The 27,910-nt window shown below is 41.5% G+C and overlaps 2 protein-coding genes across 3 annotated transcripts in view; one reads left to right on the forward strand and one right to left on the reverse strand.

Moving 5' to 3' along the window:
* Nucleotides 1–27,910, forward strand: part of LOC144494710 (leucine-rich repeat-containing protein 19-like) — a 119,872-nt gene that overhangs the window by 45,233 nt on the left and 46,729 nt on the right. The window lies entirely within an intron of this gene.
* The window catches only part of ift74 (intraflagellar transport 74), a 91,892-nt gene that overhangs the window by 10,629 nt on the left and 53,353 nt on the right, over nucleotides 1–27,910 (reverse strand). Inside the window, exons 13-17 of the mRNA XM_078213916.1 lie at nucleotides 20,219–20,272; nucleotides 16,294–16,391; nucleotides 14,130–14,256; nucleotides 8,040–8,203; nucleotides 7,099–7,224 (exon numbers count right to left, since the gene is read on the reverse strand). Coding sequence (XP_078070042.1) covers nucleotides 7,099–7,224; nucleotides 8,040–8,203; nucleotides 14,130–14,256; nucleotides 16,294–16,391; nucleotides 20,219–20,272 — 569 coding nt within the window. The remainder of the gene's footprint in view (nucleotides 1–7,098; nucleotides 7,225–8,039; nucleotides 8,204–14,129; nucleotides 14,257–16,293; nucleotides 16,392–20,218; nucleotides 20,273–27,910) is intronic.

Below are 27,910 nucleotides of genomic sequence, written 5' to 3' on the forward strand. Positions count from 1 at the left end.
AAATACATAACTGTTGCAAACCGTCAGTGCTAAAAATGTACGCCTATGTAATGAAATAAAATATTTTTCAGATCAAAGAATAACCAGGTTCTAATTCAATCAATCAAATTAATTCTTTGTGATCTCTTGTTTAAAAAAAAGCAGGATGTTAAAGTTAATGAAACAATGCAACATTTGACACAACAAAGGACTTATCTGAAGGATATAAAGACTGCTAAAAGACCAGCAATTAGAACAAACCCAGGAGAGGCAAAATACAAACAATCAAACCCAGTGCCCAACTCACATGTTCCGACTGACCTCTCTGTGCTCAGACTTACGTTGGCTTCCTGTTAGGTTTTCAAATCACTCCATTATTTTGCACCCCCTATCTCCAATCTCCAACCCTACAACCCTCAGATTTCTGTCCACCAATTATGGATCCTTCAGTATTCCTGATTTTCATAGCTCCATTAGTAACATAGAAACATAGGAATAGGAGGAGGTCATTCAGCCCACTCTGCCTTTCAATAGAATCATAGAAAATCGGACACATCAATGCCTTAGACAAGCACTGGACAGGACTTTCAACGCAATACATGGCAGCGGAGGCAGCACACCATTGGCTGGCGGTGGGATCTTCTGGTTCTCCCGTTGTCATTGAATGCACCCCTTGCCACCTGGAAACCCGCAGAAGGAGTGCGCCGTGGGTGGGACCGAAGATCTTGGCATGAACAGCTGGAAAACTTAGGCCACTCTCTCCATAATCCTTTACATTGTTAATGAGAAATCTATCAATCTCTACTTTAAACATACTCAATGACTGAGCTTCCACAGCTTTTTAGGGTAGAGAATTCCAAAGATCCACAATCCTCTGTGTAAAGAAATTTCTCTTCACCTCAGTCTCAAGTGGCATCTGCCTTATTTTAAAATTATGCCCACTGGTTCTGGATTCCTAACTGAGGGAATTATCTAACCTGCATCTACCTTGTCTATTCCTTTAAATATTTTGTAGCTTTCAATGAAATAATCTCTCATTCTTCGAAACTCTAGAGAATAAAGGCCTAGTTTGCCCAATGTCTTTTCATAAGGAAGTGTTGAATTGTGTTGAATTGTTGCTTTTCAGATAGAAGGGAAATATATAATGGAGTTCCTCAGGGTTCAGTACAAGAAACACAGCTGCACAATTTTGAAATTTTCAGATGACATGAAGCTTGGAATGTTAGTAAACTGTGAGGAAGGTAGTTATAGACTTTGAGAGGACATGAACAGACTGGTAGAATAGATAGACATGTTAAAAATGAAATCCAACACAGAACCATCCCTGAACCAAATCTGGGGAACATTCATTGCACTCCTATGGAAATAATATCATTTCTGAGGTAAGGGGACCAAAACTGCATACAGAACTCCAGGCGCAGTCTAACCACGCTTCTATACAATTGAAGCCAGGCCCCACTACTCCTGTCCTCAAATCCTCTTGCAATAAAGGCTAATATTCCATTAAACTTCCTAAAGCTAGTTGTACCTGCATGCTAGCCTTCAGTATGGACAAGGACACCCAGGTCCCTTTTTACATCTACACTTTCTAATTTCTTACCATTCAGGAAATACTCTGCACATCTCTTCTTTTTACCAAAGTGAATTACTTCACACTTTCCCACATTATATTCCATCTGCCATGTTCTTGTCCACTCACTAAGTCTATCCAAATCCTTCTGTAGCTGCATTACATCTTCCTCACAACACACACTTCCATCTTGTTTTGTATAATCTGCAAACCTGGAAACATTACATTTGGTCCCCACATTTAAATCATTAATTTACATTATGAACAGATCCTTGCACTACCCTCACTAGCCACAGCCTGCCAATGTGAGAATTAGTAGCTATGTTTCTGGCTGTCAAGTGCCTGAAGTTCTAGAGCTGCCTCCCTTAACCTCTGAGTTTTATTCACCTTGTTTACGACACATATAACCTATCTTTTTGATCATGCTTTGGGTCATGTGCTCTAGTATCCTCTTATCTGATTTGGTGTCAAATTTTGTTTGATAACACACCTGCAAAGCCTCTTGGGATGTTTTACTACACTAAAAGGGCTAATGGGCGGCACGGTAGCACAGTGGTTAGCACTGCTGCTTCACAGCTCCAGGGACCTGGGTTCGATTCCCGGCTTGGGTCACTGTCTGTGTGGAGTTTGCACATTCTCCTCGTGTCTGCGTGGGTTTCCTCCGGGTGCTCGTTTCCTCCCACAGTCCAAAGATGTGCGAATTAGGTTGATTGGCCATGCTAAATTGCCCCTTAGTGTCCTGAGATGCGTAGGTTAGAGGGATTCGTGGGTAAAATATGTAGGGATATGGACGTAGGGCCTGGGTGGGATTGTGGTCGGTGCAGACTCGATGGACCGAATGGCCTCTTTCTGTACTGTAGGGATTCTATGAATTCTATGAATAAAAGGTGTTATATAAATTCAAGATATGGTTGTTAAAATCAGCAGGTTTTCATGAGGGCAAAATGCATAAATTTACAAAATAATTTATAGTGCTGTCCCCTGGAATGTTCACTTTTTGTGCAAATAGAGTAATGTGGCAGATTTACTTGGGTTATTTGAAAGATTAGGCAAGGACTAATTTAGTGGTTTTAATGGAAAATAATTTAGGACTTTGCACTGATTTTCTGGCTACAAGAGGTTCACACACCATAGCCTAGAAGATAGGTTTTAACAGTATATCCAGACTATAGGAAGTCTGTCAGCAAATCCCAGAGAGTGCAATGTCATCAGATTTTTATTCTGTCGTTATAAGCAATGGCTTGATCATGAATAATTTATCTTTGAGCAAGTAAACTCTGAGTCTAATGTGTGATGTTAAAAATCTGAAATTTACACAGGTTCTGCCCTTACAATGCTAACGGGGGTCTAAGTTTCAATAAGTGTGATGGGCTGGATATAATAGCAAGCAACAACGGGAACTGAAAAGTGGGTGAAAGAGGGGAAACAAGGCTAATGCAAGTTATTTAAACAAACTTTTTTTTTGAGTGCTTGAAAATCCGGGAATCAACTCTATTTACAAAAAAAAAGTGAAAACAGTTACACAACAGCTTGTTCATTCAAGTTAATGAGATATAGATCTCGTCTACAGCCTCACTTTCGGCACCATTGTAAAAGCATATTTTGCTTTTTTAATCAAATATAAACTGTGAACGAGAACATAATAACATATTAAAGACAACAAAACCCCCCTGATTTTATTAATGGGTGCTAACAGCACAGTGGAATTTGGCAGCTTGTGACGAGGCAATCTGAATAAATAGATGCAAGGCGTTGAGTCAGTCATTTCTTTCCACAAATGGGGAAACATTTGCGCTATCTGAATGAGCTGACTTATTGTCACTGACACACATATACATGTGCAGTCACACACACACAAAATGTCCTTGCTTCCACAGCCTTGCTTCCTGTTATACCAATTATCTATAATAACCATAAGCTGCAGTGTGAAGATTATGAGACAATGGGACTCACAAAGGCTACCCTTCATAAATCAGAAGGCTAACAGGAAACTCAAGTAGTTATCATGTTGATGTTTACTTCCTAGAAGGTAAATCTAATGTTTTGCAAACACAGTAGGCTAAAAGCAGAATTTTGTCTAGTAGAGGCCAGACAGGTTTGCAAACTCCCCAGTTTTCCACCAGAAGTTTCCATTGCTTAAGAACCCCTTACTGGTTCCCTATTGGCATTGATCACTCTCACACAGAATGTTGAAGACCAGTAAGGTCATTGGCAGCTGGAAGGGATCTCTTAAAAGGTGGTATGTCATTTTTAAAACCCCGTTGTTTGACTGAAAGACATAGCGCTTATTTCAAAGTGCTGCCATGGTAGGATTTCAAGCAATAGCATGAAGAAATGCAAAAGCTGGCCAGGGAGATAATCAGAAACAGATTGCCCATACCCACTATCACGCCACCAATCAGAACAGCAGCTTTAGCACAGCTTGATGGTAATGACCGAGAGGGAACTGTTACAACAAGATCTGGGCTTCAGCTAGCAAGTGGTTGAAGAGCTGATCCACCTGCTTCGAGCCTAGTCACCAGCTTTTCCACAGGGACAGTACAGCCAATGACAGTCAAGGCTAGCTTCACCATCCCAGTCTGCCAGCAGCATCTTTCAGACAATTTTCTGCCTGCAGATATGTCAAAAAGCGCCTGATTATACAGCAGATCTGCCAGCTTCAGGTCTGTTTCATTGAGTAGGAACATAAGCAATTTAACAGTACAAAGCTAAAGGAGCATTGATAACAATCATCTATATTTAAGTTGTTAAGTTTAGGAATCCATTTACATAACTTGCAGCTCATCTTATTATCACTAAACAAACATGCATCAAAGGGGTGTTGTGCCAGTTTGTTGTGTGAAGTCCCATAAAGGTTTAAGTGAGATTAACATCATCAGATACAGGTTGCAACCAATGCGTGAGCTAAAAATGCCAAAGGCTGCACCGACGCTTTGGTGAAGTCATAGAGTAACAGGATCCAAAGGGCTACTTCAGGGTTAATTCCCTGATGCTGTTAGGGAGCAACTTTCCATTGCAGGATGCGAGCACCATAGAACTGGACAAATAGACCTGAATGCACTTTGCACTGAACTTACAATTCCGTGCAAAAGAGTGAGTCGTCACTAAGATGGTAGATGGTGTACCTTAAACAACTGAGAGGCACATCATTCCTGCCCCAAAATTAATAGATTTGATTCCATGACAAATTTCCTGTGGTCTTCTGAGGTGCAATTTACTATTCATTGAACATCCATTTAAGGTATGTCCAGGAGCTGCAGAATTGCAATACCTAAAGCCAAAGTTGTGCACTTCTTGCAACTTGGATTTTGTTTGTTGTTTGGCCGTTGTCATGCTGAAATTCCAACATTATGTGAGTAGTAAAGTTTGTGGCTCCTCGTGGCTGTTTTGCAGTGATTCTGGACTTTGGCTGACAATTGCAGCAACAGCAGTAAATTGTCAACCTCAGCTGTCATACGCTGCACAGCATGTGCAATACACCAGGCTTGCTAATAGTTGTCCTAGATTTGGAGGGAGGCAAAAAACTTTCTTGGAGGGAGCAAAGACAGGCACTTGGTGCCCATTCACAGACAGCCCAGGGGCTGTGTTGATTGACCCAGGCTAAGCCAATTACTTGGGCAATGTCAGAAGATACCTACTTTGAGTCTCTCCACTTCAGCAATGATGTTGTTACTAAGCTGCACCATTTGCTGAAGGCTGATCTACAGGCAGGATGCAGCAAAAAGCAAGTAGGCCTGCTGCTGTAACAGTGCCATCGCATTGAACAGATACACCATAGCAATCTGTAGGAGACAATAATTGCTTTAAAGATGCTCTTAAAATGCATTTTTAAATGTCCCTGCTGACTCTGGGAAACCAAAGAGTTAAGGATAAGATATATAGTTACTTCAAGGCACCAGTGTGGGGATAAACGTGCTTTCATAGCTAGCATCTGGTTTCAATTACAGAGTGGAACTAAGCGCACCAAGGCTGGTCAAGGTTGAACAGAGGATAATGTTTTGCTGACCAGGGAAAAGAAGGTGCCTAGAGTGGCTAGCTTTATCTTGTCTTACCTTCTGTTGTGATTAACGGCTAAGCGAAGTAAATGATTCCTTCATAATAGGCCAATAACAGACATGAGATGTCTTGCAAGTAATTTAAGTAAAGCAGAGTGAACAGTTTTTACCTAATGGGCAGATTGGGCTTTACTCAGGTATTCACAAATTTACTTACGAGTGCTTGGTATGTGCCTGTCTAACATACTATATTATCAAATGAGGTTTTCCTTAAAAGATACACTGCTCCAACTGGCAATATACCTTCTAATTTTTCTTTGTTGTACGCAGCCTGTTCATTGCACCATGCAGTACATTCAAGATTGCAGCAGGGCTATGCACATGTTAGAGAGGGATTGTTGGTTCTGCAAGGCCTGTCTAATGTGCTGTGCAGTATATTCCAGATTGTTGTAAGGCTGTACACCAGCGCAGTTTACAGGCATGTTGCCTGTCATCTCTTTAAAATAACTGATGGCAAATTAATTTGGATTTAATGTTATTCCTTGAAAAATAGTGCAATGCACTCAAAGTTATCCTTCTGCATTTCAAATTCCCAGATGACAGTTATTTGGATAAACTGATCAATGCAATGTGGAGGTTTTCAACCCTGGCTTCCTAACTCTAAACAGTCTGCTTGATCATCATATTTCTGCTTGTCAGCAGATTTCTGCACTCTTCTGTGTTTAATTGACTTAATGGCATATTATTTCAGTTGCTGTATAACTAAACACATATTTTCTGCAAAGAAAAAGGTTACTTCCCTTTGGTTTGCTGACACTGTCTATTGGAAAAAAACATTTGCATTGAGTCCCAAGGAGCGTGTCAATATTTACAGGGAACCCCATTACAGCCTCGAGTATCGTGAAAATGATCCGTTGACCAAAAACATTGGGCTGCATCTTCTCATGGAATGGCTCTTGTGTCGGACTGCCACTCCACTCAAAATTACTTACTTGGAAATCCAGGCAATCCTATTTCACCTGGCCTCCCACGGTCCGGCCAGCTGAGACCTGTGCATTGAGAGGAGGAGGCTGGGAAGGCAGGGGGGAGAGAGAGAGAGAAAGACAGTCCCTTGGGGTTTCGGGGGAAGTGAGTACAACAGTTACCCAGAAGCTAGAAGTTGTTCTAACTCCTCTAACATTTTTTTGAGTATTGTTGTAACACAGTTAGAAACATCCAAAGTTTGTAGTTTAAAAATCACATTTTCAGGTGGCTCCCAATGCAGGGCAATTGCCCAAAGGAAGTCTGAACTACCTGGGCAATTGCTGTGCAATCCTTACCTGGGAACCTCAGCGGCCGGGCGTTCCCCAGTGAATCTATCGTGTAGGCTCGTCAGTTAACACCCAGTGCTTTGATCCAGTTTTAGCAAAAGACATCACTTTAACTAAATTAAAACGTAAAATGATCACGAGGTTTGCAAATTAAACTGCAAACTCTTCCAGTCAGAAAAATGATTTACAATCCATCTGCATGTCATAGTGCTACGTAGTCTGAGACATTTAAAAATATTCCCACCTGTGCGTGAGTCTCATTTTCCTGTAGCTGCAGCTTCAGAGTCTCGTACTCCTTTGAGACTTGCTGCATTACTTTCTTAAAGATGTTTCTGCGTTGTGTTAGGGTCACTTTCTCCTCCTGAAGTTTCTGGATTACAAGTGGAATGAAAATCATTCCTGTTAAATCAATAAAATGTTTGCGAGCAGAACTGCATAACGTAAGCAAAAAAAAATCCTATTTCAGGATTCCTTTTAGAATGACCATGATGAAAAATACTACTAATCCTGGATTGAAGGCGATATATAATCTTAGAGCAGGAGTAGAAATCTTCTCCAGAGACAGACTAGATGGGGATTAATGTGACGCTGATCATCTCACAGAATGAGGTGATGGAACAAGGCTCTTTAACACAATTATTTCATAGGTTAGCCTAAAAGCTTTGTTTTCTCTTTCAAAGCATCAGCAATAATACATCAGGTTGGTATAAAGTGAATGAAAGGAAAATTTATCGAAATTATAAGAGATAGCTTTTGCGTAGGGGTAGAAGGAGTGGCTAGTGTCAGAATAGAAAGACAGCGATTGATGATTTTTATCAATTCGACTGTGCTTGCAAAGATTTCATAATGATTTACAGAAATTGCAGATACAATAGATACTGAAAGCAGCAGATTGACACACAAAAAACAGCGAAGAATTATCAAAGACCATTTCACTTAGTTGGCATATAAGGATAGTTTTGCAAGGCTCCTGCCTGAATATGGAATTTCATTAGATGGGAGTGAGTTAAGAGATAAATATCTTTAATTCTGCAACCCATTCTCTCACTCTGAGGTTCATTCAAGGAGTTTTGCCTCACAGCATTTTAAAGTCATAATATCCTACATATATATTCTTAGAAAAACATTCATATAACATTTTCCACATTCAGTTAACTCATTGTGGATGATTTTTCCTGCCAATACCTTCTTTTTCTCCTCTCCAGCAGCCTTCAGTCCATGCAAGTCACTATAGGTTTCCAGAGCATCTGTTATCTGTTGAATCTTTTCCTTTAAAGAACTCAGCTCGGCACCAATCTTGCTTTCTAATTGTTCAACCTTCTGAAGGTCCTGTTGGAGCCGTTGGCTCTCTGTGGTTGGATGGAGCAAAGGAAAGACAAGTCATGCTCTAGATAACTTTCCTCTCACATCTCCAGACAAACCTGACAATTATATAAAGTCACAGCCAACAAAAATAGATGAGATAATCTAAAGCATGATATATTTTACAATGTCAATGTGGAGGATAATGTACAAGGTGCAGTGGCATATTCTGTCATCAGACAAGAATGTCTGCAGAACATTGCTCAAGTTAAAATATCAATCACTTTGGGAAATCAGTCTGTAACAAGAATTACCGTTAGTCCCATGAATTAAATATTTAATTGTCTGAAGATTTTTAAAGAAAATTTAAAATGTTTGAGCAATTTCAAGAATTTTATGTTTAATTGGCCAGTGTGAAAGAATCCCGTTGTTGGGTGTGGCACATCATAACATGAAAAGTTATAAATCTGTTGTTGTAGCTCTTCTCCACAGCATTTTTGAGATACGGGATAAGCTGCGATCCTGTATTGCAAAGAACAGGACTCTTAGATTTTGGAAACTGTTGTTTTAAAGTAATTATCAATCACAATGTCGCTAATGGTCTGCTTTATTTCCTTGTTTCTGTATTATTCTAAATCTTTTGCTTGCAGGGTGCAGTCTGACAATAACGTTTTCTGCTTTCAGAAGGACAGAACATGGTGAGCTGTCCATTTAACCTCTGCTTCGAAATGTCTCGCTAAAAGAACAACTGTTTAACCACTGGCTAACCACTCCCATTCACAGGGTGTAAAGATGGGATCATAGGGGATTGGTTCTGCCGATAAAAGAGTACAATTTCCAATCATCAAGAATAGTAGGACAAAGCTCAATTCTTTCATATGGTGAGATCTTTCAAGTATAATGAAGAAAAACATTTTTCAGTAATATTAGCATCCAGCTGGAATGCTGTTTAAAATTTTGAGACTCTGGATGTAAATCCCTGATCCAGGAAAGCTCTTTTTCTTGAGCCCAATGTTTCAGTCCAAGGCCAGAATTCGTCAGCTGTGGATAAGTTCACTTATCTTAGCAGTACACGCTCTTGCACTGTTTAAACTGATGATAAGACATGTGACTAACAACCTGTAGCCACATTGTCTCGTCATCAGTTTAAACAGTTCAACAGAGTACGCTGCCAAGATAAGTGAACTTATCCACAGCTGACGAATTCTGGCCTTGGACTGAAATATTGGGCTCAAGAAAAAGAGCTTTCCTATAGCCAGAGAATCCTCACCTAAGTATAATTTATGAATCATCATTATGAAGTGCTTCGAAAGGCTAGTCATGGCATGAATCAATTCCAGCCTTTTGGAAGCCTGGATCCAAAACAGTTCGCCTAGGCTGCAACAGATCCACAGCAGACACCATCTCCCTGGCCCTGCACTCAACCCTGGAACACCTAGATAACAAAGACACTTACGTCAGACTCCTATTTATTGACTACAGCTCAGCCTTCAACACCATTATTCCCACGAAATTCATCTCCAAACTCCATGGCCTGGGCCTTGGCTCCTCCCACTGCAATTGCATCCTGAACTTCCTAGCCCACAGACCACAATCAGTAAGGATACCCCCTCCATGATCATCCTCAACACCGGTGCCCCACAAGGCTGTGTTTTCAGCCCCCTACTATACCGCTTATACACTTATGAATGTGTGGCCAAATTCCCCTCCAACTCGATTTCAAGTTTGCTGACAACACCACCGTGGTGGGTCGGATCTCAAACAATGAAGTGACAGAGTACAGGAATGAGATCGAGAATCTGGTGAACAGGTGCAGCAATAATAATCTCTCCCTCAATGTCAACAAGATGAAGGAGAAAGTCATCGACTTCAGGAAGCGCAGTGGAGAACATGCCCCTGTCTACATCAATGGGGACAAAGTAGAAATGGTCGAGAGTTTCAAGTTCTTAGGTGTGCAGATCACCAATAACCTGTCCTGGTCCCCCCCCCATGCTGACATTATAGTTAAGAAAGCCCATCAACGCCTCTACTTTCTCAGAAAACTAAGGAAATTTGGCATGTCAGCTACAACTCTCGCCAACTTTTACAGATACTCCATAGAAAGCATTCTTTCTGGTTGCATCACAGCTTGGTATGGCTCCTGCTCTGCCCAAGACTGAAAGAAATTACAAAAGGTCGTGAATGTAGTCCAATCCATCACGCAAACCAGCCTCCCATCCATTGACTCTGTCTACACTTCCCGCTGCCTTGGCAAAGCAGCCAGCATAATTAAGGACCCCACGCACTCTGGACATTCTCTCTTCTGCCTTCTTTCGTCGGGAAAAAGATACAAAAGTCTGAGGTCATGTACCAACCGACTCAAGAACAGCTTCTTCCCTGCTGCCATCAGACTTCTGAATGGACCTACCCTGCAGTGACATGATCTTTCTCTGCACCCTAGCTGTGACTGTAACACATTCTGCACTCTCTAGTTTCCTTCTCTATGAACAGTATGCTTTATCTGTACCTGCGCAAGAAACAACATTTTTCACTGTATACTAATACATGACAATAATAAATCACATCAAAATCAAATAATTTGTTTGTATTTGGAAACCTGGAACGCTGGGACAAGAATTGATCCAACTCTATATTCTCCTCCAAGCAAAAGCTCTGTTGGTGAGAACCTTCAGACATTTCAAACAAGGGGAGCTCCAGAGCTACTGCATCAAAATCCTGGGAACTTTATTCTCTACTTTTTAAAGTCTATCCCTGCAGAGACTCTATCTGTTTGTCCTTTGTTTGTTTGCATGTGTGCATGCTGGGGTATTTTTAAAAAGGGACAGCTCTACTTCCAACGTACAATTATGTGTTGTATGTTTTAAAAAATAAGTTTTGTTTTATAATAAATCAGTCAATCCATCAACTGATGGAGTAATGGGGCTATATAGACTGTGCACTCCTCCCATCCCACTCATAATAACTTGGACTGTGTGCCAGTCTCATGTCAAGAACCTCAATCACAGTCACTTGAGCTGCCTTTGGAAGCTTCTGAATATCAGATGGCAGGACAAAATACCAGACACTGATGCCAAGCATCTACACCATATTAAGACAGTCACAACTGGAGTTGGGCTGGTCAAGTGGCCAGAATGCCTGACATTCGCTTACAAAAGCGAATCTTCCATGGAGATCTCGAGTCTGCATTCTCAGGGTAGTCAAAGGAAGCACTACAAAGGCACATTGAAGGTTTCATTTAGGAGTTTTGATATTGACTAAGTCCTAGAAGAAGCTCACCCAAGATCTCTGGAGCATGCAAATAACAAACAGTGTAGCCTCCTTTGAAACCAAGTGCAAATCAGAGTCAGACAGAAAACACAAGGAGAGGAAATTCCGAGCCAGCACCTCATACAAAACTCCATCGTCTCCAGTATCCTGTCCTATATGCAGCAGAACCTTCCAAGTGCAGATCAGCCTTATCAACCACCCAGGCCCACTGAGCCCTAGCAAACACCTCAGATGATGAATATGCCTCGAGGATGAGCAAGCCCAAGTGGCTCCAATTGGATTAAATCCTTCCACTGCACTATTGTTTTGAAACTTGTATTACTTTTTCTATCCCTTTTCCAAAGGTATTGTTGTGCATTAAGGTCCTCCAAGATGCATGAAATGATTTACTGATACTTTCAGCAAGTGTTGAAGGTTAAAATATTGGGCAGTCTTTTCAGTTATCATTGAAATGTCAATTGTGAAAATCAGCAAGTTAAGCAGTTTTTACTCAGTGCTCTGAAAAGATTACCACACACCTAATGCCTGGAGAGAAAGGAAGCACAAGTAAGAAATTCTGAAGCATTTTGTTCTTTCCTCGGTAACACATTTCATTAAACAGTCTTTGGTCTCTAAACTGCGGTAAAACAAGAAGCAGGAAGAGGATACAGTCCAGTTCCTTCTGATAGGACGTTAGGGGTCAAACCTTTCAGACTGTACTCTTTGGAGTAATGTATTAACTTGAACCACTTTGAGTATCTTGTGGAAAGCTGCCTGTACAGTTAATCTGTTTATCTACTTCAGTTTCCCCCTTTTCACAGTTGGTACAAAAATATATCACATTTTGTTAATGATGTAGAATTTCAAATCCGGAAAAAGAACTTTAAATCACTGCTCAAGAATCTTACTGAAATCAGATACTGAACCATCTGAGATGCATATCACAAAGCCTCAAACAGTACTTTGTAGCTTTCCTAACAAGAACTGTCTGAAAGGGCGGCACGGTAGCACAGTGGTTAGCACTGCTGCTTCAGAGCTCCAGGGACCTGGGTTCGATTCCCGGCTTGGGTCACTGTCTGTGTGGAGTTTGCACATTCTCCTCGTGTCTGCGTGGGTTTCCTCCGGGTGCTCCGGTTTCCTCCCACAGTCCAAAGATGTGCGGGTTAGGTTGATTGGCCGTGCTAAAATTGCCCCTTAGTGTCCTGAGATGCGTAGGTTAGAGGGATTAGTGGGTAAAATATGTAGGCATATGGGGGTAGGGCCTGGGTGGGATTGTGGTCGGTGCAGACTCGATGGGCCCGAATGGCCTCTTTCTGTACTGTAGGGATTCTATGATTCTATGAAAATATTAACTTGCTAACAACACTCTTTTACACGATACTGTAAAATTATCATCTATGCAGTGGACTGTTATACTTGTGAAATATTCTGTATATAAAAAAATCCAGCCTGGCTACATTAATGTTAACAGATTATTAAGGCCGGGCTCAAGAAGGAAATCCTGAACAACAATACAAGTGTCAGTGGAGTCACTAAATGCTTACAAGAAACTACACCCATCGAGAAAAAGCTGCTTAATGCAGGCCCTGGAATTTTCTGCACCATTTGTTCAGCTGACAGTTTTATCAGTATTCAGATCTTATCATATTTTGCAACAAGAAAACAATTTATTTCTGAGTTACTGAATGCAAACTATTTTGATTTAAATAACTTGCATTTATACAGCATGCTGAATGTAGAAGTCAGTCCCAAAGTGCTTCAGAGAGAGCAGGGGGAAAAACAATGAATGCCAGGCCAAAGGAGGAAATATTAGGAGGAGTTGAAACTTAGTCAACAAAGTGGATTTTAATGAGAGTCGTAAGAGAGCAGAGGGAAGTAATTTAGGGAGAGAATTCCAAGCTGTAGAAACTGGATTGAAGGCTGGATACACAAAAGGCGAATGTTAGAGGAACAGAGGGTCTGGAGAAACGACAGGTTACAGAGATAGGAAGGGATAAGTTGATGGGAGAAATTCAAAAACACAGTTTTTAAAAGTAGCATTGCTGGTAAAGTATTTACTGGCCAATCCTAGTTTCCCCAAGTGTGGTACAACTGAGTGGCTTGCTCGGCCACATCAGATGGCAATTAAAGAGTGAGTCAACCAAGTTGGTTTGGGATTGAGTCAATTACAGATCAGGGGTGCAAGGACAGCATGCTTTCCTTCCCAACGGACATAGTGAAGCAGTTGGGTTTCTATGATGATCCAACAGCTTCATGGTAACTGTTAATGATACCAGTTTTATTTCTAAAACTGAATTCAGGCATTGCACAATGGGCCTTGTATCCATGTTCTCTAAATGTGCATGGCAGGAAGAAAGTTATTGGTAAAGATACACTTGGTAAGAACGCAACCAAATGAGAGAAGTCACCAAGATTAGTGAATGGAGGGGGGGGGGGTTAGATGGACTGGCAATGATAAATTTCCTCTTACTGTCCAAAAATGTGTCAGTGAGGTAGATTGGCCCTGGTAAATGTGCGGGGTTACGGGGGTAAGATGTGGAGTGGGGGAGTGGAGTAGGTCTGGGTAAGATGCACTTTTGGACAATTGGTGCAGACTCGATGGGCCCCCTTCTGCACTGTGGGGATTCTATGGGTTCTGTGAAATATTACACAATGTACTTGAAGCTGAATTTTACTGGTGATGTATAAAATCAGAGATAAGGAGAAAAACAATTTAAAATTTCTTACCATCAGTCAAGCCCTTGGCAGTCGTCTGGGATTTCTGCATTTCCGTTTCCTTGAAATTCAGGTCCTCCTGCATGGACTTCAGCTCATGTGCGGTTATTGAGGAGATCTGTCTCATTCGGTTCATATTCTGCATTGCAGCATGGAGATGCATTAAATATTGCTAAAATGCCATGACCCTTTGTCCACACAACCCAAAACACTACTGTAAAGAACAATGGGATTTTTGGTGCAAAAAGAGAAAAGTGGCCCTAGTAAGGGCAAGAGGTTAGAGAAGTTACAAAAACAATGCTTGTACAGATAAAGGCACATGATAATCAGGTGGGAATTTTGAAACCAAATATTTTTACTGACTTATTTTGTTCCTTTTACTATTTTATGGTTGCACTGGAAATCACAGATGTAGTAGAATTATTTCAATTTTGTGGTTTCAGCCGGTGTTAAAAATACTTCATGCTTCATGATTAAGTAGCACTTGTTTTATAATTTCCCCTCTTACAAAAATGCTCCCCGGTTGGGCCAATGTGTTAAATGGTGGAATACTCAACTCCCAAAAACTGTTATTTCACCCAACAAAATCTTGCATTTTCCACCAGTGGTACACTCGAGTGTTTCTTTCATAAGCTGCACAGAAGGCTATCAATGGAACGCCATGATGTGGAGTTGCCAGCGTTGGATTTGGGTAGGCACAGTAAGTAGTCTCACAACACCAGGTTGAAGTCCAACAGGTTTATTTAGTAGCATGAGCTTTCGGAGCTTTGCCCCTTCATCAGGTGAGTGAAGAGTTCAGTTCACAAACAGGGCATATATAGACACAAACTCAATTACAAGATAATGGTTGGAATGCGAGTCTTTACAGGTAATCAAGTCTTTACAGGAACAGACAATGTGAGTGGAGAGAGGGTTAAGCACAGGTTAAAGAGATGTGAATTGTCGCCAGCCAGGACAGTTAGTGAGATTTTGCAAGCCCAGGTAAGTCGTGGGGGTTACAGATAGTGTGACATGAACCCAAGATCCCGGTTGAGGCCGTCCTCATGTGTGCGGAACTTGGCTATCAGTTTCTGCTCAGCGATTCTGCGTTGTCATGTGTCGTGAAGCCCGCCATGGAGAATGCTTACCTGAAGATCAGAGGCTGAATGCTCGTGACTGCTGAAATGTTCCCCGATAGGAAGGGAACACTTCTGCCTGGTGTAAGATCAGCTCATCTGATGTTGCAAAAATACTGCCTCATGCATTTGTAAACTTAAATTCTAAATACACTTAATACAGCATAATTAATACTGATTTATTGTACTCAGTATATTATTATTGATGTGTACTGATGATAGAGCATTAAAATCCACTTTTATAACATTGAAATCTATGGCTAAGGCTTTTTAACCCCACCACCCCCCTGCCGCCTCTTCACTGGGATGTGTTTTCAACAGGGAAGGGCTTTGGTTTAATAAAATATAAGCAAAACACTGCAGATGCTGGAGATCTGAAATAAAAACAGAAAGTGCTAGAAATTCTCAGCCGGTATGGCGGCTTCTACGGAGAGAGAAACAGAGTTAGCATTTGAGTCCAATATGACTCTACTTCGGAACTTGGAACAAGGACTTTGAATTCCCTACTTGAGACGTTGCAGTTGATTTTGACCATATTTCTGACTCGCTGCTCATTTGCAAACAGCATGCCGGCTCCCCGATCGATCCCTGCTGCTGAGTCAGTCCAGTCCAGAGGCAGGGCCTCATTGCAGCAGGAGACACAAACAGGTGGCCAAGAGCTGTTTAGTTTAAATTTTCTAATTTCATGAATGAGTGTATGCACAACCCGATTATCATACCACTCTCTGTAGATAGCTCATCAACTATTGGAGTGAAGAGAGAATGGGAGTTCTCTCTACAGATCTCGGGGTAGAAATCTGGGGCGGATTTTGCCATTGGTGACCCCTGTCACAGGTTCACTGGCGGTGGAGAGCATGGACAATGGGAAACCCCATTGACAGCAGTGGAACAAATGTACCCTAATATGCCTGCTATACATTTATGATTAGATGCCCTGGGACAAGCTCCTGGACATAGTAGACTACATTTCCAAATTATTAGCTGGTCTCTGACTCCTGAGTTTAATCAAAGATTGGGTGAAAGGTGAAAGGGATATGCCCATTTTTCCTGATTGAACTTACCCTGCTTGTGTGTTCCAGGAGGGCTACAATACTAGCCTCAAGCTGTGCCTTACGTTCCAACTCTTGGTTTTTGATTTCTTCATAGGTATCCAGGAATGCTTGAAAGACAAATTATGTCAAAATATGTGACTTTTTATATATTTCATTTATCGCTCTCTGATTGGATTCTAAAGGAGATTATAGCTCTAAATTCTCTGATGTTCTGCCAATAGTCTAAGGTTATACTAAACTTGGAAAATGTGACTTTGTGCACTACATTCCTATCTTGCCTGATTTTCTGAAGGTATTTCCCAGGAGGAAAGGTAGATTTTGTTACAGCATGTAAAACTCAATGAAAAGGCAAAGAAACCGCAAAGTCCAAAAGTGCTACACAACAAATAAAATACTTCCCTGAAATGTTGCTTATGGAGGGAAACATTCCAGTCAATTTGCACAAAGCAAAGTTCCACAAACAGCAATGAGATCAATATGTTTTATTGATGTTGATTCAGAAATAAATATTGGCCAGGGAACATTATTTTTCTTCTGCAAAATAAATGCCATGAAATTATTTACATCCATGTTAAAGGTCACCTTTAAGATGGCAGATGGGATACTGGATGGTGTGGAGCTTCTTGAGCATTCTTGGAGGTGCACTCATCCAGGCAAGGGGAGAGTATTCCATCACCCTCCTAACTTGGTTTTGAGGAGTCAGGAGATGAGTTATTTGCTTCCGAATTCCCAGCCTCTGGCCTGCTCTTGTAGCTACAGCATTTATATGGCTGGTCAGTGGAGCTTCTGGTTAATGGTAACCCCCAGGATGTTGAGAATGGGGGATTCACCAATGATAATATAATTGAATGTCAAGGCGAGTTGGCTGATTCTCTCTTGTCACCTGGCACTTGTGTGACATGAATGTGGCTCGTCACTTGTTAGCCCAAACCCGAATGTTGTCCAGGTCTTGCTGCATATGAATATGGACTGCTTTAGCATCCGAGGAGTCACAAATTGTGCAATCATCAGTGAACATGTTCACTTCTGACCTTTTGATGGAGGGAAGGTCACTGATGAAGCAGCTGAAGATGGCAGAGGACAAACTCCTGCAGCAATGTCCTAGGACTTTTCATTCCTCTCATCTTTTGCCCAAAAGCTTGGAGCTTGTAAGTTTATTTACAGTTCGCACAGAAGTCGTTGCCCTTTGTTCCCAGAATCTGAGAACTTTACATCTTGCCCAACAGGTCCTTGGACTTAGCCAGGCTTGTCAGGTAGGATTTGGAATTGTCAGTTGAACCCCTCTTCATTTTAACTTAAATTTAAAGACAGAGTCCAAAGCATAATCTTATAAACCTCATAATTGTAACAGTTGCAATCTTTCCATGATTCTATAGGGGTAACACTGCCTAAATATCTCCACAATGGAACGATTAGGCACATTTTCTGTTATCACCATAAATCCCTCTTAAAGAAAGCCGAGGTCCTCAAGAACTGTTCCTTCATTGGATTTTCTGTTCCCTGGAAAAATGTGTTAAGTCAATTGGGTAATGTTTTCTTGTGCATGTAGATTATTTAAAATTGAGAGCTGGGCTTATGTCACAAGCATTTTAGTGTCCAGTCCCTTGGGCTGTGTCTGCACTTGACACTCAATTTTCAATAATGCAGAATCTGTACTATGGCTAGATACAATAATCACTCCAAGCACAAAAAGATCCTTGCTGGACAAAATCAACAGAAATGGACAATAAAGGGAACACAAAATTAATAAAACTCCTCTGTGGCCTCTCAACATTTCTTACAGATGCATAAGTGAGACATGCTAATAATTCACAGCATGAGCCTGTTCAAAAGGAACCTATTGTCTGACAACACTGCAACATAAATCCTACTCCCCTGGTTTCTAGCACAGCTTGGGGAATAAAGACCAAACAAAACTGACTGCTGCAGTAATTTTCTAATCTTTTGTGAGTTCATTTACTTAAAATATCTTGTAGTTAAAGAGAAGGGTGCGGTCTGTGAAAGGAAATGTTAGGCCGATTTGGTTTTACTACTGACATTACATTTTTGCACATTTAGACAGAGAGATCAAAGATGACAGTTTTCCCAAATACAAGAGCCAAGAATTTTGTTAATGGTTTAAATTGAATGTATTATTAATTTTTTTTGAAAAAATAAAGTCCTGGTTTTATTACACAAATAAGTGTGCTAGCTGTGGCTCAGAGGGTAGCACTCTTGCCCCGAGTCAGAAGATTGTGGGTTCAAGACCCACGTCAGAATTTGAGTATGGCAATCTAGGCTGACACTGCAGTCCAGTACTGAGGGAGTGCTGCATTGTCACAGATGTTGACCGGAACTCTGCCACCTCACTCGCCAAGGAATCAGTGTGGGCGAGGGTCCGACAACAGAAATCTCCATTGACCTCGGGCGGGGATTTCCGGTCTCGCCTGAGTGAGGCCGTAAAATCCTTTCCACTGTCTTTCTGACAATGTTAAACCAAGGCTCTGTCTGCCCTCTCAGGCGGACGTAAAAGATTCCTTGACAGTAGAGCATGGAAGTCATCCCCAGCATCCTGATCAATATTTATCCCCCAATCAATAGGTTAAAACAGATTATGTCATAATCACATTGCTGCTTGTGAGAGATTGCTGTGAGCAAATTTGCTGTCACATTTCCTACATTACAATAGTGACTACACCTCAGAAATACTGGCTGTAAAGCGCTTTCGGCATCTGGTGGTCATGAAAAATGCCTTATAAATGCAAGATCTGATTTTAAACAAAATGTAGTATGACCTCTACTTAGAGCATCTCCCTGCCTAACACCACTGTGAAAGCTCCAACACCAAGGCTCAAGGAGAAGATTCTCCACCACTCTCTCAGGGTAACTTGGGATGGGTAACAAATGGGGTCTGGTCTACGTCACTCACATCCTAAGAACAAATGAGTCAGTGCGTGAGGAACCTCCAGCAAATATGAGACACTTCCTGTTCTGATTTCTGAAAAATGATAGCATCCAGCAACCCAGAGCTTTTGCTGTAGAAAATGTTTCATTTTTAATATTATACATTAACAGAAATGTTATACTAGTAAGTCAAACACAAAAGATTGCAGACATTTGATAACAGAAATAAATAAACCTAATGGTCTTACTGATGCCTGAGAGGGTTTGACAACTCCCACTTTGTAAACCTATGCTCTGAAAAAGGTGTAGCTCTGTCTCATTGTTATCATGGATTTAGCTGGAAAGTAGAAAAAAGCTCAACAGCAAAAGAAAACTCATTCAAATTAGTGATTATGGCTACTCATTTCCATCATCTGCACATTCAAAACCACTTATGTGCTGGAAACAGTGACAATATGGCACAGTGGTTAGCACTGCAGCAGTACAGCGCCAGGGACCCGGGTTCGAATCCCGGCTTGGGTCACTATCTGTGTGGAGTTTGCATGTACTCCCCGTGTCTACGTGGGTTTCCTCCGGGTGCTCCTGTTTCCTCCCACAGCCCAAAGACGTGCTGGTTAGGTGCATTGGCTGTGCTAAATTCTCCCTCGGTGTACCTGAACAGGCGCCGGAGTGTGGCGGCTCAGGGATTTCCACAGTAACTTCATTGCAATGTTAAGTAAATAAACTTAAACATAAAAGTAGAAAGCCTGAAATGCAGATATTTAGAAATTAAGATAGTTTCGATCAGAGATAGAATTTGTTTAATAGTGAAGGAAAAATTAATAATCACAACAGTGGCATCAATATATAGATAATGATGATAAAGAATTGATTGCGTAAAAATATTTCAGATAGTCATCCTGCTCATGTATAATGTCGCTGTAAAATCTATTTGCCACTTTACTTTCATAGAGGTTCAATATAACACATGATCTGAATTTTACTGCAACAACTTGCCTGCAGATACAATGATGCATGGTTAAGAAACTCAGCCAGATTAGCATAAACTCACCATCCATTGTTTCTTCTCTTTTTTTTAGCTCCTTGTATTTCTGATTCCGTTCACCTTAAACATAAACAACAAATTTACAGGTCTCTTCATGACTCAATAAGTGATACAAACTCAAATCTTTGCAGTGTAGTTGGTTCCTCTCTTTGTTATTTTGACCTTTCATAAATAATTTAAATTTCAGCACAACATACACTTGCTGGGTCAAAATCCTGGAACTCCCCATTTAACAGCACTGTGGGAGTATGTTCCACATATGACTGTCTTGGTTCAAGAAGGTTCACCATCACCTTCTCAAAGGTCACAAAGGATGGAGAATAAATGCTGACCTTGATGTCTGGGTTGCATAAGTTTACAGAGGGGATTCTAAGCTCATGAGTATCTGGAGGCAGGACTATCTAAATGGCAGGAAGCTAGTGGCCATGTTTGGAGGATAAAAAGGCAGCTGAGTGAACAGCGTATACTCAGAATCCCGAAAGCTCTCGCGTGTAGAGTAGGAGTTTGATATAAAATTAAACAACTGCTAGTAATGCCCATATTTTAATATACCCAAATCAGCAGAAAAAAATCCCAACAAAAAAAAATGTGGTGGTGGGTAAAACTTCAACAGTGCAATTTCCAGAGTGAAATGAAATCCATAAACAATTTTAGGCTAAACAGAACCTCGGAGGCAGTCTATAATTTCCCGAGTTCCAATACACAGCATTTTTGTAATGCTGCAAACAGAGAAATGACCTAGATGTGTAATTAAGTATTCAAGTAAACCCAACAGAGAAGGAACTCAGTTCTGCACATCAGCTCATTACAGCGTTTTTCCAGTGCCAAATAAAGTTCAGCACATCATAGGGTCCAAAATAATTTGCAAATTCCTGAGCAGGGACAAAGGACTGCTGATAGAAATACTCAATGCAATTCCCTTGTATAGTACTCTGATTGAACCCATTTGGAATCTCAGCCAGTGGAGTGCTAACAAATGGACACATGCTAGGAGAAGGCGGAGCAGCATCAACCACATAGCCATTCCTGATGGGAGAAAGGTCTTGGTCAATATTGATAAGGTTCAGGTTTCTCCTTCCCAATACACGTTCTTGTGCTCACAGCTAAATGGCTGTATCAATGAGGAGATCAAATCCCTCACAAAAGGTGCTGGACCAAAAGGGGCTGAAGGCACAGCTTTCAAAGATGGAGCAGAGATGGAGAGATATAAAAGCAGTTAAAAGAATTGGATAAACACAGAGTCTGGGGAAAGGGGCTAATAGAACTGGAGGAGATTACAAGTAACACAACTAAAAATCTGTTCCTACTATCGAACAGCAGCAGTAGTGCCAAGTAATGTAAGGTTTTGAAAACACAGGGTTTATATGGGGACAGAAGAGTTAAAGAAAACCTCTCCAATGCACTGCCTCATCCTCAGGTCTGATTCTATGCCAGTTCTCTATTACTTCACCCAGTGGTCACTTTGCATGGGAGCCTTAAGAATGAATGCCAATTCACCTGGGTGGTCTCACAGCTGGGCCTGAACCTGCCCCAATCCGAGGTCGACACATGCACAGTTTCCAGCAGAAGTTACTGGATCACAATCAAATTTGAGAACCTAAGCTGATTTTTCCTTCCTTAGCTTAGGAAAACTAGAACCAATTGTGATTTTCTCATCTCTTCCTGCAAGAGATCAGTTAGCTCAGTGTATAATAAGGAATACATGTTGGACCTTCCTCTATTTTTCAGACATAAAGCACAATAGGTGGTGCATTTAAAAAAAACTGAGCTAGGATGAAAGGTTGAAAGTCAGCAGACAATGATTTCCATCTTCACTCATGTGCAGAGGATGAATAAACAAGAAAGAATGTTATCTTACTAAATTGCGATTATGCACACGGGACAGAACTCTGAACAGAATTAACCCACAAAGAACTTATAGAAAACAAACATATGCAGCAAATGTTCACTTTGGTTATAAAGTTAAATTTTTTTCCAAAGTCCAGAGTTCAATCAGTTTAGTGATCTGTTACTACACTTGCAATATTAAGATGCTACCCAGGAAGCCTTTGTAAAGTATGGCTTGTAAACAAAGAGGAAGATAAGCTAGAGGAGAAAGTCAATCCTTACCTTCTGAGATTTTATCCAATGAAATCAGCCAGTGGATAAATAGGCAAGAGAGAAATGTAAAACAGTGAAAAGAGACAAATCTGAAGCATTAAATAGCTAGATCATAGACACTCATTTTCTAAAGTGAAGGGAAAAAATTCTGCCTAAAACTGAATGATTTGGTCATTTATAAAGCTGTACATAAAAAAAAACAATTAACAAGGGCAAAATTGTTCTTTAACACAAAGTAGATCTCTCACCTCCAAGTCCTGTCTTGGGATCAGGTTCCAATCCAAAACATTAACACAATCTTGGCTGGCACTTCAGTGCAGCACTGGGGATTTCTGCACTGTTGGAGGCACTGACCTTTGGATGAGACATAAAACTATGACCTTATCTGCCCGCTTGGGGGATACAAAATATCCTGTGACAACTCACCACCCAACTCCCCAAAGCCTTTCTACCAGTGTGACAGAGTACTCGCCACTTGCCTGAATGAGTGCAGCTCCAACAACACTCATGAAGCTAAACACCGTCCAGGACAAGGCAACCCACTTGATTCACACTCTATCCACCACCTTAAACATTCGCTCCTTCCAAGACCAATGCACAGTGGCAGCAGTGTGTACTATCTACAAGATGAACTGCAGCAACTCACCAAGGCTCTTTTGACAGCACCTTCCAAACCCACAATCTTTACCCAGCTAGAAGCACAAGGGCAGCAGCACATGGGAAAACCACTACATTCAAGTTTCCCTCCAAACTAAACACCATCCTGACTTGGAAATAGATCAGCATTCCTTCATTGTCGCAGGGTCAAAACCCTGAAACTCCCTGCCTAACAGCACTGCGGGTGTATCTACAACATGTGGACTGCAATGGTTCAAAAAGGTTCCTCAGCACCACCTTCTCAAAGACAATTAGGGATGGCAACAAATGCTGGCCTTGCCAGTGATGTTGCTTCTAATGAAAGAATGAAAAAAAAATTAAAGGAGAAGGGAATCCTCCTGGTGTCCTGGCTAACATTTAGCCTGTAACTGTCACCCCTAAATAAAATAGCTTACCTTGTTATTTAGTCCATCGCTACTGCTGGGACCTTGCTGTGTACAGATTGGTTACCACGTTTCCCTATATTGCAGAACTACACTCCAAAAAAGTAATTAATGGGCTGTGAATTGTTTATAGAATCCTGAGGATGTGAAATTTGTTTTATAAATGCATGTTTTTTTAATGTCCCTCTGAGAGAGCAATGTCTGTGCACATGGTCATGCACTTTGTGCTTATCGGAAACTCACATAAATCACGCCTACGTATCAAGTTTAAGATGAGCTTTCAATTTCCACATTGCTCTTTCCTGCAACCTAGGAACAGGAGCAGGCCACTGAGCCCCTCAAGCCTTCGCTGACATTGAATTATATAATGGCTGTTCTGTACCTCATCTCTATTCACCTGCCTTGGCTCCAAAATTTTCTGGTGCTACCAGTGTCTCCCTCTTGTTGTGTCCATCCACAGATAATTGGTGCCACCATGACAAGGTTTAATTATAGGTCATATCTCTCTGCCCCGTGCCTGCCAGTCAAATTTGGGAGACTAGCAAATGGGAACTGCAAGTGTTAATCTGTACTCTACCAGTCCCTTAATTCAGTACATCATATTTGCAAATTGCAAAAAAATCCACTAAAAAAAACTTACTGTAAGTAATGACTTGAGGAAAAATGAAATAATGAACATTTCAAACCTGCAAAAGGACAGGAATGTTGCTTCTTTGGCAATTCAGTGTAAATAAAATGCAAAAGAAGTGTAAATAATTTATGAAGATTGGCAAGTTATTGTTGTTGATAGAACCACCACCGTCGTGATTCGACCAGAACGTTAAGACAATCTTTAAACGCACACCGGAAAGTCAACCTTTTGGCAACTCTCCCATTGTAATTCTGCAGTGGTTGCTTGGAATAATTAATAGCAACCACATATTTCAAACATATTTTGTTCATTTAGCATTGTGAGCCACATTTCATCTCCAAGGATTTATAAACATGCATTTATTAAGATTGTTTCTACCCCTCACCAGGATTTTTAAATCGTAGTGAAACTTAGTTCTATTGTGATAATGGTTCCTTCCTTCTGCATGAGGGAATACTACACGTCAATCATACAAAGGCTGAAAAAGGGTAAATAGAAGCCACATGAACCAAATGGCCTGTTCCTGCACTGTAAATAATACAAGTCTGCTTTAAACTATAAAGTCTGGTATTCATCCAGGCGTTGGGCTGGACTTCTCCCTGTCAGACTGTAACCCAGGCCCATGTTCCCTGGGTGTGGATCAACATAATAAGCCACACAATCTCTCAATGGGTTCTCAGCTTTGCACAAAGAACTTGCCAGGTAACAAATTATGTGTTGCAACACCAAAAAAGGGGTGAGGTTATGCTTAAAGCAACACAGGCCACTGAAATAAAGGGCAACATAATTTAGCAATGGCCTTGATAAAGCTCCTAACCTGGTAACTTTGTTAGCATATCAAGTGCCCAGATTTGGCCATTTCTTCCCTGTCAACTGTAGCACAATGGAATATGTTCGACTAAATCCCATAAAGGGTTAACTGTAATGGTCCGCAACATCACAGAAGGAAGTGACACATTCTCGTGTGATTTGCGAATCAAGGAGAAAGCAGCATGGAAAGAAGCTAGTGTAAGGGAATGTTCTCGTAACCGTAAATATGTTACAATAAAGTTAGAGAGTTTGCAACTGGCAGTCTATGGACGTTATTGAAACGACTCCAACGCAACAACACAATAATACATCAGCCAGTCCTCCTGCACCCTACTGCCACGTGTCCCGAGTCCCTTTCTTCAATTTATATATGACATTAGAGGAGAAGTAGGAGCTGGAATTCCAAGATTACACCCCATTATAATTTAAATTTGATAATACAAAGAACATTCCTGCTTTAAATGGTCAATTGCCTGAGAAATAAATCCTGACCTAAATGTATGTTTTTATTTATATTTTATTCATTCGTTGGACATGTGCATCGCTGGCTGGCCAGCATTTATTGCCCATCCCCAGTTGCCCTTGAGAAGGTGGTGGTGAGCTACCTTTTTGAATCGCTGCAGTCCATGTTCTGTGGGTTGCCCCACAATGCTGTTAGGGAGGGAATTCCAAGATTTTGACCCAGCGACTGTGAAGGAACGGCGATATATTTCCAAGTCAGGATGGTGAGTGGCTCGGAGGGGAACTTGCAGGTGGTGATGTTCCCATTTATCTGCTGCCCTTGTCCTTCAAGATGGAAGTGGTCGTGGGTTTGGAAGATGCTGTCTAAGATTTTGGTGAATTGCTGCAGTGCATCTTGTACATAGTACACACTGCTGCTACTGAGCGGTGGTGGAGGGAGTGAATGTTTGTAGATGTGGTGCCAATCAAGTGGGCTACTTTGTCCTGGATGGTGTCAAGCTTCTCGAGTGTTGTTGGAGCTGCATCCATTCAGGCAAGTGGGGAGTATTCCATCACACTCCTAATATGTGCCTTGTAGATGGTGGATAGGCTTTGGGGAGTCAGAAGGAGATTTACTTGCCGCACTATTCCTAGCCTCTGACCTGCTCTTGTAGCCACTGTGTTTATATGGTGAGTCCAGTTGAGTTTCTGGCAGCAGGGAAGAAGCTGTTCTTGAGTTGGTTGGTACGTGACCTCAGACTATAACATCCTTTTCCCAATGGAAGAAGGTTGAAGAGAGTATGTCCAGGGTGCGTGGGGTCCTTGATTATGCTGGCTGCTTTTCCGAGGAAGCTGGAAGTTTTTTTTATTCATTCATGGGACATGAGTGTCGCTGGCTGGCCAGGATTTATTGCCCATCCCTAGTTGCCTTTGAGAAGGTGGTGGTGAGCTGCCTTCTTGAATCGCTGCAGTCCATGTTCTGTGGGTTGCCCCAAGGATGTTGACAGTGGGGGATTCAGTGATGGTTACACCATTGATTGTCAAGGAGCGGTGGTTAGAGTGTCTCTTATTAGCGATGGTCATTGCCTGGCATTTGTGTGGCGCGAATGTTACTTGCCACTTGTCAGCTCAAGTCTGGATATTAATTTGATTTGATTTATTATTATCACATGTACTAACATACAGTGAAAAATATTGTTTCTTGCGCACTACAGACAAAACATACCGTTCATAGAGAATGTAGTGTTACCGTCATAGCTAGGGTGTAGAGAAAGATCAACTTAATGCAAGGTAGGTCTATTCAAAAGTCTGACAGTAGCAGGGAAGAAGCTGTTTTTGAGTCGGTTGGTACGTGACCTCAGACTTTTGTATCTTTTTCCCGAAGGAAGAAGGTGGAAGCGAGAATGTCCTGAGTGCGTGGGATCCTTAATTATGCTGGCTGCTTTGCCGAGGCATCGGGAAGTGTAGACAGAGTCAATGGATGGAAGGCTGGTTTGCGTGATGGATTGGGTTACATTCACGACCTTTTGTAGTTTCTTGCGGTCTTGGGCAAAGCAGGAGCCATACCAAGCTGTGATAGAACCAGAAAGAATGCTTTCCATGGTGCATCTTTAAAAATTGGTGAGAGTTGTAGCTGACATTCCAAATTTCCTTAGTCTTCTGAGAAAGTAGAGGCATTGGTGGGTTTTCTGAAGTATAGTGTCGGCATAGGGGGACCAGGACAGGTTGTTGGTGATCTGGACGCCTTAAAACCTGAAGCTCTCGACCCTTTCTACTTCGTCCCCATTGATGTAGACAGGGGCATGTTCTCCTTTACGCTTCCTGAAGTCAATGACAATCTCCTTCGTTTTGTTGACATTGAGGGAGAGATTATTGTTGCCGCACCAGTTCACCAGATTCTCTATCTCATTCCTGTACTCTGTCTCGTCATTGTTTGAGATCCCGACACTATTGTCCAGATCTTGCGTTTGAACATGGACTGCTTCAGTATCCGAGGAGTCGTGAATGGAGTTGAATATTGTGCAATCATCGGCAAATATCCCCACTTCTGACCTTATGATGGAGGGAAGGTCATTGATGAAGCAGCTGAAGATTGTTGGTCTAGGACACTACCCTGATGGATTCCTGCAGAGATGTCCTGGAGCTGAGATGACTGACCCTCCACAACCACAACCATCTTCCTATGTACCAGGTATGACTCCAACCAGAGGAGAGTTTGCCCACTGATACCCATTGATTCCAGTTTTGCTAGGCCTCCTTGATGCCACACTCGGTCGAATGCGGCCTTGATGTCAAAGGCTGTCACTCTCACCTCACCTCTGGAATTCAGCTCTTTTGTCCATGTTTGAACCAAGGCTGTAATGAGGTCAGGACCTGAGTGACCCTGGCGAAACCCAAACTGGACAAATCTGAGCAGGTTATTGCTGAGCAGCTGCTGCTTGATAGCGCTGTTGATGATCCCTTCCATCACTTTACTGATGACCGAGAGTAAACTGATTGGGTGGTAATTGGCCGGGTTGGATTTGTCCTGCTTTTTGTGTACAGGACATACCTGGGCAATTTTCCCATATTGTTGGGTAGATGCCAGTGTTGTAACTGTACTAGAAAAGCTTGGCTAGGGGAGTGGCAAGTTCTGGAGTACTTCAGTACTATTGCCGGAATGTTATCAGGACCCAT

Source organism: Mustelus asterias, chromosome 6 (assembly GCF_964213995.1).
Source record: "Mustelus asterias chromosome 6, sMusAst1.hap1.1, whole genome shotgun sequence".
Lineage (NCBI taxonomy): Eukaryota > Metazoa > Chordata > Chondrichthyes > Carcharhiniformes > Triakidae > Mustelus > Mustelus asterias.